The sequence below is a fragment of the Terrapene carolina genome, unplaced genomic scaffold (genome assembly GCF_002925995.2).
Source record: "Terrapene carolina triunguis isolate 2854851 unplaced genomic scaffold, T_m_triunguis-2.0 Scaffold33911, whole genome shotgun sequence".
Lineage (NCBI taxonomy): Eukaryota > Metazoa > Chordata > Testudines > Emydidae > Terrapene > Terrapene triunguis.
This window is the reverse complement of record NW_020698262.1, coordinates 12,658,073-12,673,701: the sequence shown is the minus strand read 5'-3', so window position 1 is coordinate 12,673,701 and position 15,629 is coordinate 12,658,073. Positions and strand designations below refer to the sequence as shown.

Genomic DNA, 15,629 nt, shown 5'->3' with positions numbered 1-15,629 from the left:
ACAACATATCATCAGCTCCCGATCTTATCGGGTCTGGCAACACTGTAAATAATCCTTTACTTTTATTGTTGCGGGGGAAGGAGCCAAGCGTGCTGCACATTGTGGGCGACCCACCCCAGCCCGGCCTGCTAGTCCAGTAGGAAGATGGGGAAGGGGGCTAGAAACTTGGGGCACAAATGAATGCTGACAGCAGCTGCGCTAACCAGGGCGCCTACGGCTTTGCGGCTAGTCTCATTCTGTGCTGGCAAGTGGCTCCCTACGGCCTCTTGCTCATGTGGGTGTCTGCATTTGATTGTGGCTTGTCTGGTGTTGCCCAGCAACCCGGTTTCTGATCAGATAGCATCTAGCCTGGTGAGTTACACCTGAAGTAGACCGACTTCCTCTGTGTATCCCTAAGAGCTGCTGGTTTTGTAACCCACGGTATGGATTGCCACATCTCCAGCGCTTTTGCTATTGGAGACGTGGGGTTTCCAGCTCTAGGCTGGCTGGAAGCACAGCGCCTGTCGTTTGTTCTAAATCCCTCCAAGCTCCAGACCAGTCAGATGGTTTCACTCCTTAAAACAAGCTGTAATTTGCCTAAAAATAAACTCCAGCAAAGAGGAAAGCCGATCTTGTGATTAAAGCACAGGATGGGGAGTCAGGCGATCTGTCTCCTAGCCCGGACGCTGCTGCTGACTTGCATGTGGCTTTGGGCAAGTGGCTTAGCCTCTCGGTGCCCTTGTGCACAGGCGGGAGGATGGGCCTGAGCCTCCTACCCGTGCATGGCGAAGGTGAAGGTTTGGGATGTCCTGATGGAAGGGGGAAGAGCTGGTCAAGGCTAGAGTTACCCAGCGGGGACCCAGATCTGAATGTTCCCCTAGTTCGGTGGCCTTGGAGACCATGTTCTGGTGTGAACGAATCTCTGCATGAGCTCTGATAAACCTCCAGGTACCACGGCTTCGGGTATAGAGGGGTGGGGATGGGACTTATGATCCGCTTCCCTGGAGCACGCCACTGAAAGCAGATTGGTGTCACTGTGGCCCCAAAGGTGTCCCACCTCCTGCATCCCTGCGCACCTCACAGCTGTTTTCAGAGCGGGTTGAGAGGCTGTAAAGCAGGGGTTCTCAAACTGGGGGTCGGGACCTCTCAGGGGGTCGCAAGGTTATGACATGGGGGGTCGCGAGCTGTCGGCCTCCACCCCAAACCCCTCTTGCCTCCAGCATTGATAATGGTGTTAAATATATAAAAAGTGTTTTTAATTTATCAGGGGGGTCGCACTCAGAGGCTTGCTGTGTGAAAGGGGTCACCAGTACAATAGTTTGAGAAACCACTGCCGAAAAGCGTCCCGCATTCTGGGGAGCTCAGAGGGAAGCCATTCTTTAAACTGCTTGTGCTCTGAATGTGCCCAAACAAACACTGATCATCGGGATACACAAGGGCCCTCACCCAGACACCCATCCTGCTCCCTGGGCATGGACGCTGCAGCCACTCTGCAAGCTGTGCCAGCTCCGTGCCAATGTCTGGGACAAAGAGTGAAGGCCTGATGGCAAATGGCCGGTTCCTTTGGGTGTCCTCCCGCAGTGGAGCCCAGAGGGCCCACGCACAATGACATGTCTCCCAGTGTCTTGCCTTTGGGGTAGTCCATCAAGGTGCTTATACAGTGCTCAGCACTGGTCTACGCCCTCCACCCCTGTGAGCGGGTGCAGCGGACGCGTGAGACACGGAAGGTGATGGCTCTGTTGTACTCAGCACTGGGGAGCCCTCGCCACGTTCAGCTGTGGGAAAGACGGGAATGAACTGGAGAGAGTCCAAAGGAGAGCAAGAAAAGCCATCGGAAAACTGGCCTATGAGCACAGGCTGGAAGAATTCGGCATGTTTAGTCTAGAGAAAAGGAGGCTGAGAGGGGATCTGAGAAGCCTTCAGCTATATTAAGGGCTGTTCTAAATAGGACAGTGATCAACTGTTCTCCGCATCCACAGCAGGTAGGACAAGAAGCGATGGGCGTAAGCTGCAGCGAGGGGGATTTAGGTTAGATATTAGGAAAAACGTTTGAACCGTGAGGGTAGTGGAGTACTGGAATAGGCTTCCCGGGGAAGTTGTGGAATCCCCAACAGGTGAGACAAACACCTGTCTGGCCTAGGGTTGCCAATTTTGGTTGGACGTATTCCTGGAGGTTTCATCCCATGACATAATCTTTAATTAAAGATTAATCTTTAATTCCTGGAGGGTTGGCAACCCTAGTTGGGGATGGTCTAGGCCAAACCTCCCCAAACCTCGGCTAATGCTCCCCGCAATGGCCCCGGGGCCAGGCCCAGGCGAGGCTCCCCAAACGGGCTTCACAGGTCGCCCAGCACGGGGGAGTTGGGCCGGGTGACCTCTTCCAGCCCTATGTTTCTATGATTCTCTAATGTGGAAGCACACCCAGCCGTAGGCCAGGGCAGCACCGCGCTCGGTGCTGTATAAACAGCACAGAAAGACTGTCCCTGCTCTGGAGTGCTTATAGTTGACGTAATTCAACCCTGGGCACAGGATGCGCTCAGTGCCCCGGCCCTGGGGGGAGTCTTGCAGAGACGGTGTAGGGTGGGGCAGATCCCCCGGTTGGCCTGGGCTTGTTTGGGTGTCAAAGCAGAAGGGAAGGCGTGTTCCTGGCTCCTGGGTGAAGCGTGCCTGTCAGGTCCAGCTTTGCAGGGAAGGCTGGTTCTGGCGCATTCCCAGGGCGGGCTGCAGTGCGAGCTCCTTGGAGAGGGGAGATGATGGGACCCTTAGCGACACAGCGGGCTTCTTGTGGCTTTTCTGTAGCGAACGCTGCCCTGATCTGAAGGGGTGTGTGTGTGGGTTTGTGTGTGAGATGCATTGTGGAAATAGGAGGGGGAGGTTTTCAAATAAACAGTCACATAAAAAGGTCTTGGTTGGCACCAAAATACACCCATCCTCCCCCCCTTCCTCTCCAGCATTGGACAAGATTGATTTTTTTATTTTATTTTTTTGGATGGACACATACAGCTATTACCAGACTGCCCATTTTCTGGTAAAAAGGGGAAATCCTGGCAGCCTGAGCCTGGCGTGGGGGAAGGGAGTCTGGCCTGGAACCATTTCTCAGGGGACAATCTCCCCAGTACGGAGCTCTGGCTCGCACGCTTGTGCTCTCGCTTTCTTGAGAGATTTTTTTTTTTAAATATGTATTTGAAGTGGCTGCGTCTCTGGAAGGAAAGTCGCAGCCCTTTCCAGAGGGCAGTGGCTGCCAGCCATGGGGAGGGGGTGCTGGGTGGGATGAGTGAGTGGAGAGTTATCCTGCCCCTGTATGGTGCGCGCCTCCTCCCAGAACATACTGACTGATTCCACACTGGGGTCACCCGGTGGGGCGGAGCCAATAGGGAAGGTCCGGCTGATCTAGTGGCCAAATTGGATGCTCCTCATCAGAGCATTGTCCCTGCCCCCTGTGCAGCCTGGACCCTATTGGCCACCTGAGAATCCCTCCGCCATGACCTGTCCTGGCATTGCACAGAGCGTGTGGGGAGGCCCAGCACGGCAGTCATGGGGGGTCCCCTGGGTCTGGGATCCACATGGTAGCTCACCAAAGAATGTCGTGTAAGGTCTCTAATGAGAGCCGGCGTCACGCTGGTCCCCGTAATCCCTGCAAGGTGTACGTTAGGGATAAGCTGCGAGGAGTTATGTAGATATTCCAAATAGGTCTGTGAGTGAAGGCAGGTCACCAGGTGATCCCCATCCTCCTGGCAGGCAGGGAGACCGGACCGGACACTTCTCTCTCTCTCTCTGGCTGCTCATGTGCAAATGGACGCCCATTCACAGGCTGAGCAACATGCTAATCAATGGTAAATTTTCAGAATGGAGAGGGGTAACTAGTGGTGTTCCCCAAGGGTCAGTCCTAGGACCAATCCTATTCAACTTATTCATAAATGATCTGGAGAAAGGGGTAAACAGTGAGGTGGCAAAGTTTGCAGATGATACTAAACTGCTCAAGATAGTTAAGACCAAAGCAGACTGTGAAGAACTTCAAAAAGATCTCACAAAACTAAGTGATTGGGCAACAAAATGGCAAATGAAATTTAATGTGGATAAATGTAAAGTAATGCACATTGGAAAAAATAACCCCAACCATACATACAATATGATGGGGGCTAATTTAGCTACAACAAATCAGGAAAAAGATCTTGGAGTCATCGTGGATAGTTCTCTGAAGATGTCCACACAGTGTGCAGAGGCGGTCAAAAAAGCAAACAGGATGTTAGGAATCATTAAAAAGGGGATAGAGAATAAGACGGAGAATATATTTGCCCTTATATAAATCGATGGTACGCCCACATCTTGAATACTGCGTACAGATCTGGTCTCCTCATCTCAAAAAAGATACACTGGCAGTAGAAAAGGTTCAGAGAAGGGCAACTAAAATGATTAGGGGTTTGGAGAGGGTCCCATATGAGGAGAGATTAAAGAGGTTAGGACTTTTCAGCTTGGAAAAGAGGAGACTAAGGGGGGATATGATAGAGGTATATAAAATCATGAGTGATGTGGAGAAAGTGGATAAGAAAAAGTTATTTACTTATTCCCATAATACAAGAACTAGGGGTCACCAAATGAAATTAATGGGCAGCAGGTTTAAAACAAATACAAGGAAGTTCTTCTTTACGCAGCGCACAGTCAACTTGTGGAACTCCTTGCCTGAGGAGGTTGTGAAGGCTAGGACTATAACAGCGTTTAAAAGAGAACTGGATAAATTCATGGTGGTTAAATCTATTAATGACTATTAGTCAGGATGGGTAAGGCATGGTGTCCCTAGCTTCTGTCAGAGGGTGGTGATGGATGGCAGGAGAGAGATCACTTGATCATTACCTGTTAGGTTCACTCCCTCTGGGGCACCTGGCATTGGCCACTGTCAGTAGACAGGATACTGGGCTGGATGGACCTTTGGTCTGACCCGGTACGGCCGTTCTTATGTTCTTATGATTGCGGAGACTGCACGAAAACCCAAACCTGGCAGGGCTGATCCTGCGTAGGAGGCAGGGCTGTGAACTTTCGGCACTCTGTCTGGGGTGCAGATGAGCCCCCAATGATCCTTCGTCAAGGGGGGCATGATTGCCATGGAAGACGGATCTCTGCCACGCTGGTGGGAAAGCACTGTGAGAAGGGCTTTGGGGTGAGCAGAACCTTAGTGGACAAGAGGGCGCTAGTAGGTGTGGTGCAATTGTCTTGGGTCTGTAACGCTTTGTGCTCAGCAGTTCTGCTTGTTCCCATATGACTCTCTGCTCGAGGGCGTTTGTCCCGGCTGTCTCTAGAAACAGACCTCAGTGCCGCATGCTAAGCGGAGCTGTGTGCTAAGGCGAGCTAGCAGGCTTTGGGACTGGCAGGCCTGGCGATTCTGGGAGCGTGCAGCGGATCGGGGCTGGACACCGCAGGGGGATGCTCCGAGTCGGCGGGTGTCTATCGCTAGCCTGGATGAGGGACAGCGGGGGCTGAGAGGCGAGAGCTTGTGCTGCCCGTGGCTGGGCAGGTCAGGGAGCTGAGCCCTGGCTCCCTCATGCTCAGGCGGTAGCGAGTGGCTCATGACCCTGGGGACACCTAGGCGGCGGCGGGGGGTTCTGGGCCTCTTCCCTGCTGTGAGCCCGCACGTGGGCTTTGCCTCAGCCGTATCCCACAATCCTCAGCCCCAGGGGGCGAGGTTGGAATTGGCGCGGTGGTCTGGGGCCCAGTGTCTGAGCAGATGTGCCCAGCTGGGGAATGAGAGTGAGCCCCTTTGCTTGCAGAGTGCGGCTCGGCCGCTGCTCCATCCAAACCCTCTACAGCCAGCACCGTCCGATGTGACACTCAGCCAGGGCCGGGAATGGGCCTGTCAGCTGGGCTTGGCTATGCCTAGAAAGGCAGGTCTGCGGGCAGCATTAACTGGCATTGGAATTGAGGTGCAGAGGCGGGTGAATCCTACAGAAAACACGAGCTCTGCTCCGGGCTGTCTGGCCTGGGGCCGTAGCATCCACTACAAGGTTCTCCCCCAACTCGAGCGCAGGACGGGACGGCTCAAACCTTCTCCAGTGATCGGCCGGAGGGTGAGGCTGTCAGGGTAACTTCCATCACCCCCGAGGGGTGTGATCCCAACTCCCTCCTGCAGGACTCTCCCACCCAGGGGTTTTGCCCTACACGGGAAGCCGCGTCCCCCTCCCTGCTGATGATGATCCAGCTTCAGAGTGTCCATTTTTGGCACATGAGCGAACAGGAGGGTTTCCCAGCGTGCCAGCTCCGATTGGAGGCTGGGTCCCCCCGGGGGATGAGCAGGGAGCACGGAAATCATGGCAAGGCTGGGAATAGGGGGTGTGTGTGTGTGTGTGAGGTGGGTTGCCGTAGAGATTCCGTGTTGTGGAGCAAACTAAATGGTGTCTAGACTTGGAAACCCGGGGGGGCAGGGACTTAGAAGGGCAAAGCCACCCTCAGCCCCCGCGCTGGAAGGGGTGTCACTGACCGGGGCGGTGCTGGAGCTCTCCGAAGGGGTGGCTGTGTGAGGCCCCTGCTGCTTCCCTCTTCCCCCGCACCTTGAAATGCAGTGTCAGGTGCGCTGGGGGTTGGGCATGGTCTAGTGGCCAGACCACTGAGCTGGGACCCAGGAGCTCCTGGGGTCTACTCCCAGCCCTGACGCTGCTCTTCCTCTTGGGGAGACTTGGCCTTCGTTAAAATGTGTAAAATGCCGTGTAACTGCTGAATATCGTATTAGCCCTGTGGCTGCCTGGGAGCGTCAGTCCCCCCCAGGCTGCGCAGCAGGGTGATGGTGCTGCTGGAACTCTGCCTCTGCAGCTCCAGACACACCGGCCTTAGTGCTGCAGCTAAGGGGAGAAGTTCTGTAACCAGTACAGGGAGTATGACACACAGCTGAACAGTTCTGAATCTGTCCAGTAGAGGGCAGTGGCGCACATTCCCTACCCAGGTCTTTGCTGGATGGTTTTTTGACAGGCTGCTTCTAGTCTACTTCAAAAACTTCCCATATTATGAATCTGCAGACCCGAAGTTTAGCAAATCCCATGCCATGAAACCTCATGCTGGTGGGTGTCAGGAATGCCCCTCCTTTCCAGGGAGCGTTTGGCGGTGAATTCCCCATTTTGGGGGCAGTGCTGGTACTCTTGTATGGAGTGGGCGAGCAGTGGAGGGGGTTGAGGTCAGAGCCTGTCTGCCTGTGGGCCCCCTCTTCCTGGGCGGGGGTGGTGGTGGCTGGCAGCTTGTCAGTGCCTTGATGCTGTGGGGGGCCGGAGAGGGTCACCCAGGAGGAGGTGATCTGGGTTCGTGCTGGCCTGACGGCACAGGCCTTCTGCTGTAATGAGGCCTCGGTTCCTGGGCCGAGTAATGAAGAGCTCTGCTCGGGGGGACACTTGTTCCACAAGTCACTCCCTGCCGCCTGGGGGACCCTGCAGCAGCAGCGGGGGCCATAGGGTGTCCTGTCCTGCCCTGGGGCGGCTCAGATCTCTAACCCGCCTCCCTTTGCCTCTCTTCCCAGCTTGTGTGTTCCGGTTCAATGCCCTCTCGCTCGTGTACCTGCTCTACCTGCTTCTGCTGCCGTGGTTCCTGGCACCCACCGAACACACCATCAAAGGTAAGGGGGGGGCGGCCGCGGCTCCGCCCAGGCTCTGGGCGTGGCAGGTTTCCCTTTGCCATGTGATCCCTGAAGGCTTGCCCTCTCCCCACCCCCACGCCTGCTCTCCTCGCTCTGTCCTGGCTGATGGTGGCTGAGATTGGGGGATAGAGATGCCGGCTGCAGTCATGGGGAGACTGCTGTGCTTCCAAGGGGCATTGCTCTGGGAGCTCACACTCTCTGGGCAGGGCTCCTGGCCTAGCGCCGGAGCGATTTCCTGTTCCGGATACAAGCCGTAAAATCCTTCCTGCCCAGGGCAGTCAGAGCGCAGGCACCACCCTGCGGAGTGTCCCGGGTTTTAGCAGGAACAGTCCCATCGCTCAGCTGCTGTGGTATTCTCCACCCCTGGAAAGCCAGGCAGGAGTTGGGGGAGACAGCGTTGGTCAGCGGTTAGAGCATGAGACTGAATATTAGCAGTCCTGGTTCTGCAGCCAGGGGCACACCCCGTCCCGGCGCTGGGCCTCAGCCTTCCAAGCTGTAGAATGGGCGAGAAGGAAACTCCCCCTCTCTCTAATACTCTGTGAGAGGCACCCATGAAAAACATCCTCCGTGCCGTGTATTCTAGCAAGTCAGCCCACCTGGGACTGCTCACTTGTCACCGGGCTGCACTCCAGACCCACTGAGAACTTCCTGGCAACAGCAGGCAGAGGACACAGGAACTCCTGCATCCAAAGCTCAGGGCTCTGCCTCTTGAGCTGAAGGAGAATCTCCCTTAGCTGCTAGCAGTATTGAGACTATGGCACACAGCTGAGCAGTTCTGATTCCGTGCAATAGAGGACAGTAGCACATACATATGCTATTCATTATGACCGTATTCATCTGTATTCATTTTGCCTCTCTAACTGGGAGTGGGCTAAAGGCCACAAGGCAACTCAGACATGGCTTGGAGATAATCTCCCTGTCTCCTGGACACAGCCCACGTTGCTAGCTTGCCTTTTGGGGCCTGACTGGATCAGACCCCAGGTCCATCTGGTCCGAAGTCCGGTCTCTGACAGCAGCATGCCCCAGAGGCTGCAGAGGGAGGTAGAAGAACTCGGCCATAGGCAGGTGTGGGATAATCTGCCCCCACGTTATGTCTCAGTCTGGTCTCTAATAGTTAGAGATTGGCTTAAGCCCTGAAGCAGGAGGCTTAATATCCCTGCCAGAATTTTCATCCTTTGTATAATGGATATTCTAGTTCTCCGTAGGAATGTCGATCCCTTTTTGAATCATGCTAAACTCTTGGCCTCCGTGACTTTCTGTGGCAGTGAGTTCCACAGTCTAGTTTTGCATGGGGTGAAGAAGTATTTATCTCTGTTGGTTTTGAATTTTCCATCTTTTAATTTCTTCGGGCCCCCTGCTCTCCCCATCCCATAACACAAGGACAAGAAGGTGTCGCTCCCCCTTCATTACTGTATGTGCTGCTCTCAGGGTGGATGCTTGCACTTGGCGTGCAGTGGGACTGGGTCCTCACTGGACCAGGGGCTGGTTCTAAAGGAGACCTGGACACAGACGCGTGTGACTCAGCAGTGACAGGGAAAGGAAATGGAGAAAGTGTGAATGAGTCCGTGGAGCTCTGAGATAATCTTGGGCTCGGGTTCGGTGCCCGGGCCCTGCCGTGTAATCCCCCCACCCCCTTTCTGGAGGAGCGGTGGCTTTTCTTGAGTTTTGCTTTGATTGCTGATACTAACCATGCTTGAGGCTAGCTGCCACTGCGGCTCAGCAGGCTGCAGTCTCGCCTCTGAGCCACAAGGTTGTGGGTTCGAGTCCCACACGAGGCCTTGAGCCTCTTGCTAGTGCTGCCGTGCAGACCGGGGAGGCTGATGTGATGCGATGCCAGAGGGGAGACGTTTAGGGACAACCTGTGTTCCAGTAGAAGTAAAAGATCCCAAGGTCCGTGGGGACGATTGTGCTGGCCGTTCTGCCTCTTCAACAGAGCCCTGATGCAGGTCTGCGTGTGAGTGCCGGACGATTGCATGTGCACTAGCATCATCCACCCCCCCCCCCCCCCCCCCAAAGTGCCTGCGCCCCCTGGGGCGGGAAAGGTTCCAGAGATGGTTTGGATGCAAAATCCTTCCTGTTTCCCCTCTCGCTGTAGTGCCTGCCCTGAGCCTCCTGGCTCATACGCCGCGGGCCGACTCCTGCGTGGAGGCCAGATTGTGGCTTTAAACCACGGCCCAAGCTGGAGGAGGCAGCAGAAGGCATGTGATGGCTCAGCCAGGACCCCTCCTTTATGAAGGGTGCCGCGAGCGCTCGTGGCCTGGGGGCTCTGCTCCCCCACGCTGGCCCCGTGTGTCGCTGCTGGCTAGCTCGAACAGCTCCTGATTGGCGTTTCAGGAGAGATGGCTGCACCACAGCCGTGGCTAGATCAGCTTTCGGGGGCGGTGGCGGGCAGCCAGATGGCTTGGGGTTTGCAGAGCCAGGGGATCGTGAGAGAATCCGCTGCTGTTTTAGCACTGCGTAGATGGGGTATCCCAGAGTCGCCAGGCAATAATCCCTCTCCATGTGGCTGCTGAGAGCGCACCTGGCATGTGGCGTCCAGCTCCGGGACCCTCCGTGCCAGAGAAATGTCAGTAAACCGGAGCCAGCTCAGAGAAGAGCCACAACTGGGGAGTCCAGGGTAAAAAGTCCATCCGTACGCGTCCTTCGGCTGCTCGGGGAGGGTCCGGTACGGATCCCAGAGGAGAGGAATTGGAATCGAGCTGGGAGCAATGGGATGATATGTCATCAGAGGAACAGAGAGCCTGGCTCTCCGGGACAGGACTGTGGAGTAGTGCCCAAGGGAAGAGTGGCTTATAAATAGAGGGTTAAATCACTGCCGGCTGCCCGCCAGGAAGAGCCCTGCCTTAGCCCCACGGCTCTTTGTACCATCTCTAATCTCCGGGACCCCAGCACCACTGGCTGCTGCCCCGGAGAACGGGGGGCGTCAGCGTGTCCGTGAGGAGTCCTGGCTCTTCAAGCTGGCAAATTGCTGGAGAGGGGCGACTCGCTCACGCAGCTCTCAGGGCTTAGCCAGCCCCACACGTCTGCACACGCCGCCTTGTTCTCCGCCTCCCGGGAGCAGGATTAGAGAAGAGGGCCTGACCCCAGTCTGCACTCCTGCCCGCACTGGCCTGCACCGCCAGGGAATTATGGACCCTTCTTTCTCTAGTGTCGGCCCTGGCCTGCCCTCACTGTCCTGCACCCCTTCCGTGGTCCTGCTCGGAGCCGCGGCGCCAGCCGAACGGCTATCCTGATCTGCCTGTGCCAAGAGCCCCCTTGAGATGTGCCACAGTGCAGCATTGGCACCAGGATCTGCCAAAGACCAGTTAGCCTCTTGGCCAGCGGCTCTGGGTGGGTGTGGGAGCTTTGTCTGCTCGGACGGGAGGGGTGCCGAGGAAGACTGGACTCAGATGTTTGATGCACTGCTCCCAGATGTTTGACATGCAGAGGAGAGGAGGGGTAGTCGAGACCCAGACTCCAGGAGCCCTGGGGGATGGAGCGATGGGAGTGTGGTGCCCCCTGGGGCGGGGGCTGGAGCACCATGCCCACGTGGGGGTGGGACCCCAGCTGCTGGCTGAGCAGGGTGGGTAGCTCATAGGCTGAGAGTCCTGGGTTTCTCAGTCCGTGGGGGTTATTTTTAGGGCAAGGCGGGCGTGAACTGTTCTAAAGTGGGCACCTTCTCTCCTTCCTCTGTGGTTTCCCCCAGGCCAGGCAGCTTGGGGATTCTAGTCTCCTAGTGGTTCCCGGGCGGTAGTGCCGCTGTTAATTATAGCCCGGCCTTGCTATGAATAGGCCTCTTGCTATGAAATGGCCGGTTCCAAACACCAGGCTTATTAACCAGAAACCTCAGAGCCAAGCTGCGTCCATCCAACAGGGAGTCAGTCCCCCCCTCGTGCTGGAGCAGAGGGGCGTGCGCGGGCGGGGGGCGGGGGGGGGCTGGCTGTCCAGCACTTCTGCTGGAGCCACATGAGGGGCGGGAGGCAGCCATAGATCAGCTGTTCAGCATCTCCTGGGGGCCGGCCAAGGCTGGGCTGGTGGGAGTTGCTGGGGGCCTCCAGTGCCGGGAGACCCACCACAGGTGGGCAGGCAGTGCCTCCCGCAGGGGGAGAGGTTGGCAGTGCCATGGCTTTGGGGCGATGCAGCGGGCAGGGCTTTGGGGTGTGGCAAGCAGGGCGCCCCTCCTCCGAGTGCTCGTGCAGCTGGCACCGGGGCCGCCCTGCTGCCGGAGCCCTTCCGGATCAGGCCCCAGGCCCGCCCGCCCCCTGCAACAATTAAAAGATCCATAATCCGAACTGGCCTCCCTCGTGTGCCACCACTAAAAGCTTCTGCCCTTGAATATTTCATGGGCTTTTGTGCCATCTGAACCCGGCTCTCTCCAGCGAGCCGCAGAACAGACTTACAGGAAAGGATCATCGTCACTGAGCGAGACTTTGGACGGGCCAGTTCTCCCTCCCCTCCCGGGATCTCTCTCTTTCCAGCCGGGAGAGGAAAATGTGAGCCCCCCCCAGTCTGGCATCCTTGGATTTATGAGGCGTGTGTGAGTGTAGGGGGCTTAGCAGCATCTGGTGGAAGATTTGACTAGGGTTATTATCGGGGGTGGGGGGGTTGAAGTTATTGGCTCACCTTGTGGTTTGCGATTGGAAAATTCCAGGCTGGCTTGAGCCAGGGCCGCAGCCTGCGGTGAATGGGGGTGGGGAGAGGAGCCGTCCCTGGCAGGCCGGGGGAGCCCAGCTGGGTTTCATTTCTGCAGGCCCCAGGCAGGGGATCCTTGGGCAGCTCCCCTTTGTCAGGGCCAGCTGGGCCCAGGGGTTTCCTTTAAGCAAGAGGGGAGGTCCCTGAGACTGCCAGCCAGGGGGGCAATTGGGGTGGTTTCACCCCAGGGATTCGCCCCCCCACAGGGACTCACCAGCTTGTTTCCCATGGGACCCCAGCCACTGGGTGATGACTGCCGCGCCCGGCAGGATTGGCACTGGCTCTGCAGAGCTGTAAGGCTCCATATCCCGCTGCCCGTCACCTTCGCCAGCGGCTCTCCCGGATAGCACACCTGCAGTTTGGGGGCGTTTTCTCCTTCTTTGGGTCCTGGCTCTAACCCACACCCCATGTCTGACCCCGTGCCTCAGTTTTCCCATCTGTACCAGGGGGTGACAGCCCTTCCCAGCATGCCCAGGCATGCTGAGAGGTTTAACTCATGAATGTCCATTGAGCCCTGTGAGATCCTTGTGTCAAAGCAGCGAGGCAGAGGGAGGGAGGGGATTTTTACCTAAACCTTCCTGCTCTTGATGCCCAGCCTGCTGTATGGAATCAATGGGGCTGCCCCACACGGGGCAGCGTGGGCGGGGCGATGTCCTCATCCACTTCCAAACGTCCCTTTGTGCTGAGAGCAGAGAGGAAAAACCCAGCACTGGGGACTCAGCCCAGCATCTAATCTCCAGCCTCTCCCCCTGCCCCAGCACACACAACCCCCAGCGTACAGCCCGGGCATGGACTGCTGGAGTTTTGCTTTATTTTAGTGATTGGGTGTCTAATGTATCTGTGTGGGACCACGATGGCGTGTGCAAATTGGGAAATCTCCCTCCACACACACCTCAGCTGGCCTGGTTTGTGCACATCACTGTGGGCACTGTGCACAGATATAGAAGTGCAATTGCACGTGCATTTTAAAATTGGACGCACACACACCAAGAGCTGGCCCCTCTTAGCTCCCTCTCCCACCCTCCAACTGGAGCTGGGATGTGCTGCGCAAGGCGGTGGCTGGCAGGAATGGGAGAATGTCCCCCCTGCAGGCTGTTCGGGGCGCCCGGCTCATGCTGCTGGTCTGAAGTATTTGCAGGTCCCCTCTTCAAGGGAAGTCGCAGTTGCAGCATGGCTGGGAGAAGACCACGCAGCCCCCGCTGGCATTGCATTGTGACATGGCCTCCTACAGGAGAGCCCCTCTGAAGGGGTGGTCCCAGCACAAGCGTCTGACTGAGTTCCCCCAGGGGAGCCCCGAGGTTCCTGCGGGAGGTGAGGGGGTTCTCCCTCAAGCCGTCCTCTCTGCAGGCTGGATCCTGCTATGTGCAGCGCACCCTGCCCCGATCCAGCAGGGAACAACACCCCGTTGACATCAAGCACGTGTCTAAGCTTTGCTGGACTGGGCCGGAGCACTCAGCCCCAGGCAGGATCGAGCCCTCACGGCTGGTGCTCTGGATGAAGTGGCGTGGCTGTGAGCCACTGGCTAAGGATCTGATTGAGAATGACACAATCTCGGTCTGGCTGTCGAATGCCCAAAGCTCATGGGGCCTCGGGGTTTGGCTTGGGCCCGTCTCTAAGCTGGAGCAGAACCAAAGGAGGTCCAGTTTCATCTCAGACGTAAGCTGATCACTTTGCACAGCCTCCATTGCCCTGGCTGGCAGGGGCTGCCGTGCCCCGCACAGGGGTGTGCGTGGGGTACCCCCATCCCAGCCTGCCCGAGGGCTGGTGCTCTCGAGCGGTGTGTGGGGCAGGAGTTGTTTCTCTGAGCTGTTTGCCTGGTGAGAATGTGTCTGACTCCTCCGGCATTGCAGCTGGACAGGGCTGGCTGCGTGCGTGCAAACAGGACCGATCCTTACGTAGGCGGAGCTGTGCTGGCGGACAAAGGCTGTGAAAGAGTAAAGTCCTTCCTGGGCCGATGCAGTGTGTGTGTGTGTGTGTGTGTGTGTGTGTGAGAGTGACTCGGCCTGTCACATGGTGTCCCATCAGTTAATGTAGGAGCCTGGGGAGGAAGCGGGGATCTGCATGACACCCCCCGAGATCCGGGGTTCATTCACCTCTTGGTTTCCCGTGGCAGGGGATCCCACCCCCTCTCATGTGGATTCAGCCACTTGTAGTGATGGGGGTTGGTGTTGAGACCCTCACAGCTCCAGGTGTGCCCAGTTAGGCCTCCGGCCTTCCCTTGTCTATGGGCAGGGCGTGTCCCACTCCCTCCTGACCAGGGGTTAGGCTGCCCGGCCCCTGCCATGCACTGTGCTACCCCCAGCAAGCCCGTCTGCCTAGCAGCCAGCCTCTGCGCTTTGCTTTCTGTAGTGCCGGCGTTACCCCCCAGCTCTTTCTAAGCTTGTTAACCGTCAAGGTTCCCGTGCGCAGGCCAGAGGTCACCCGTGAGCCTTCCGGAGCCCCAGCAGGCCCAAGTCTTTCCAGCCCTTCCCCCTGGGTTGGGGCCTCCGTGGACAGAAGGCCCGGTCTATTCGCCGGCCCAGAAGGAAGGGCCTGAGTCAGGCCAAGCTCATCCTTTTACACCAAAAGCCCTTTCTTTGTCTCCTAATCTCTGGAAAACCCAGCCTGACCCAGTCTATGAAACCTCGCTGGGGGGTTCCTCTCCAGGGCTGGCTAGTGTCAGTGACTCACTTTAATCACCGCCCGCTGTTCTGAGTCCCTGGAGGAGCTGTGGTCCCCTCCCCGGGGCAGAGCACGGCCCTACAGGAGCCTTTCAGAGATTTGATTCGGTGGCCCCAAAAATATTGCCTGGGGGTGCAATCTCAGTGTGCACCGGGCAGACTCCGCTGGGGTTAACGGGCACGTGAGGGCGTGATCTCTGCCCACCAAAGGCCGTCAGATGCCAGCATCTAACCCCCAACTCCTGGGGGAGGCCTGAGCGCTGGTGCCACTCTCGACATGGTCTGGGCTACCCTGCGCCAAGGCAGAGGGGCTGGCTGACTCTGTGACAGCCCCACACACATCTTCCCGCGGCCTGGCAGACTGCGCCAGTCATTCCCTATCCTGCTAGTGAGGCGAAGGGTTAGTTCTCCCCCGTCTGCCTTGCGTGGGAATCTGTGCTCCCATGGGAATCTCTCTCAGAAGGGACCTTTTGTTTCCCACCTTCTCCTTCAGCGGGTCTGTGTTTAAATGGGCGCCCGGGGGCCTTCCTGATTCTGGGCTCAGAGTGTGACTCTGCTAGAGTTGCCTTGAAGGAATCCATTGCCGATAACTCGAGGCAGCTAGCACCTTTGCAGGGCTGGTGTGGACGCTCTTCCGCCTGTTTGTTTCCAGGTACAAGCGCTTGGAATTTACCCTGGGCTGATCCCTACGGGAAGTCATAAGCCCGCCC

The 15,629-nt window shown here is 57.2% G+C and overlaps 1 protein-coding gene across 1 annotated transcript in view; it reads left to right on the top strand.

Annotated features, from left to right (window-relative positions):
• The window catches only part of LOC112121240 (piezo-type mechanosensitive ion channel component 1-like), a 97,715-nt gene that overhangs the window by 30,898 nt on the left and 51,188 nt on the right, over positions 1 to 15,629 (top strand). The window contains exon 2 of the mRNA XM_026663800.2: positions 7,472 to 7,567. Within this exon, the coding sequence (XP_026519585.1) occupies positions 7,472 to 7,567 (96 nt within the window). The remainder of the gene's footprint in view (positions 1 to 7,471; positions 7,568 to 15,629) is intronic.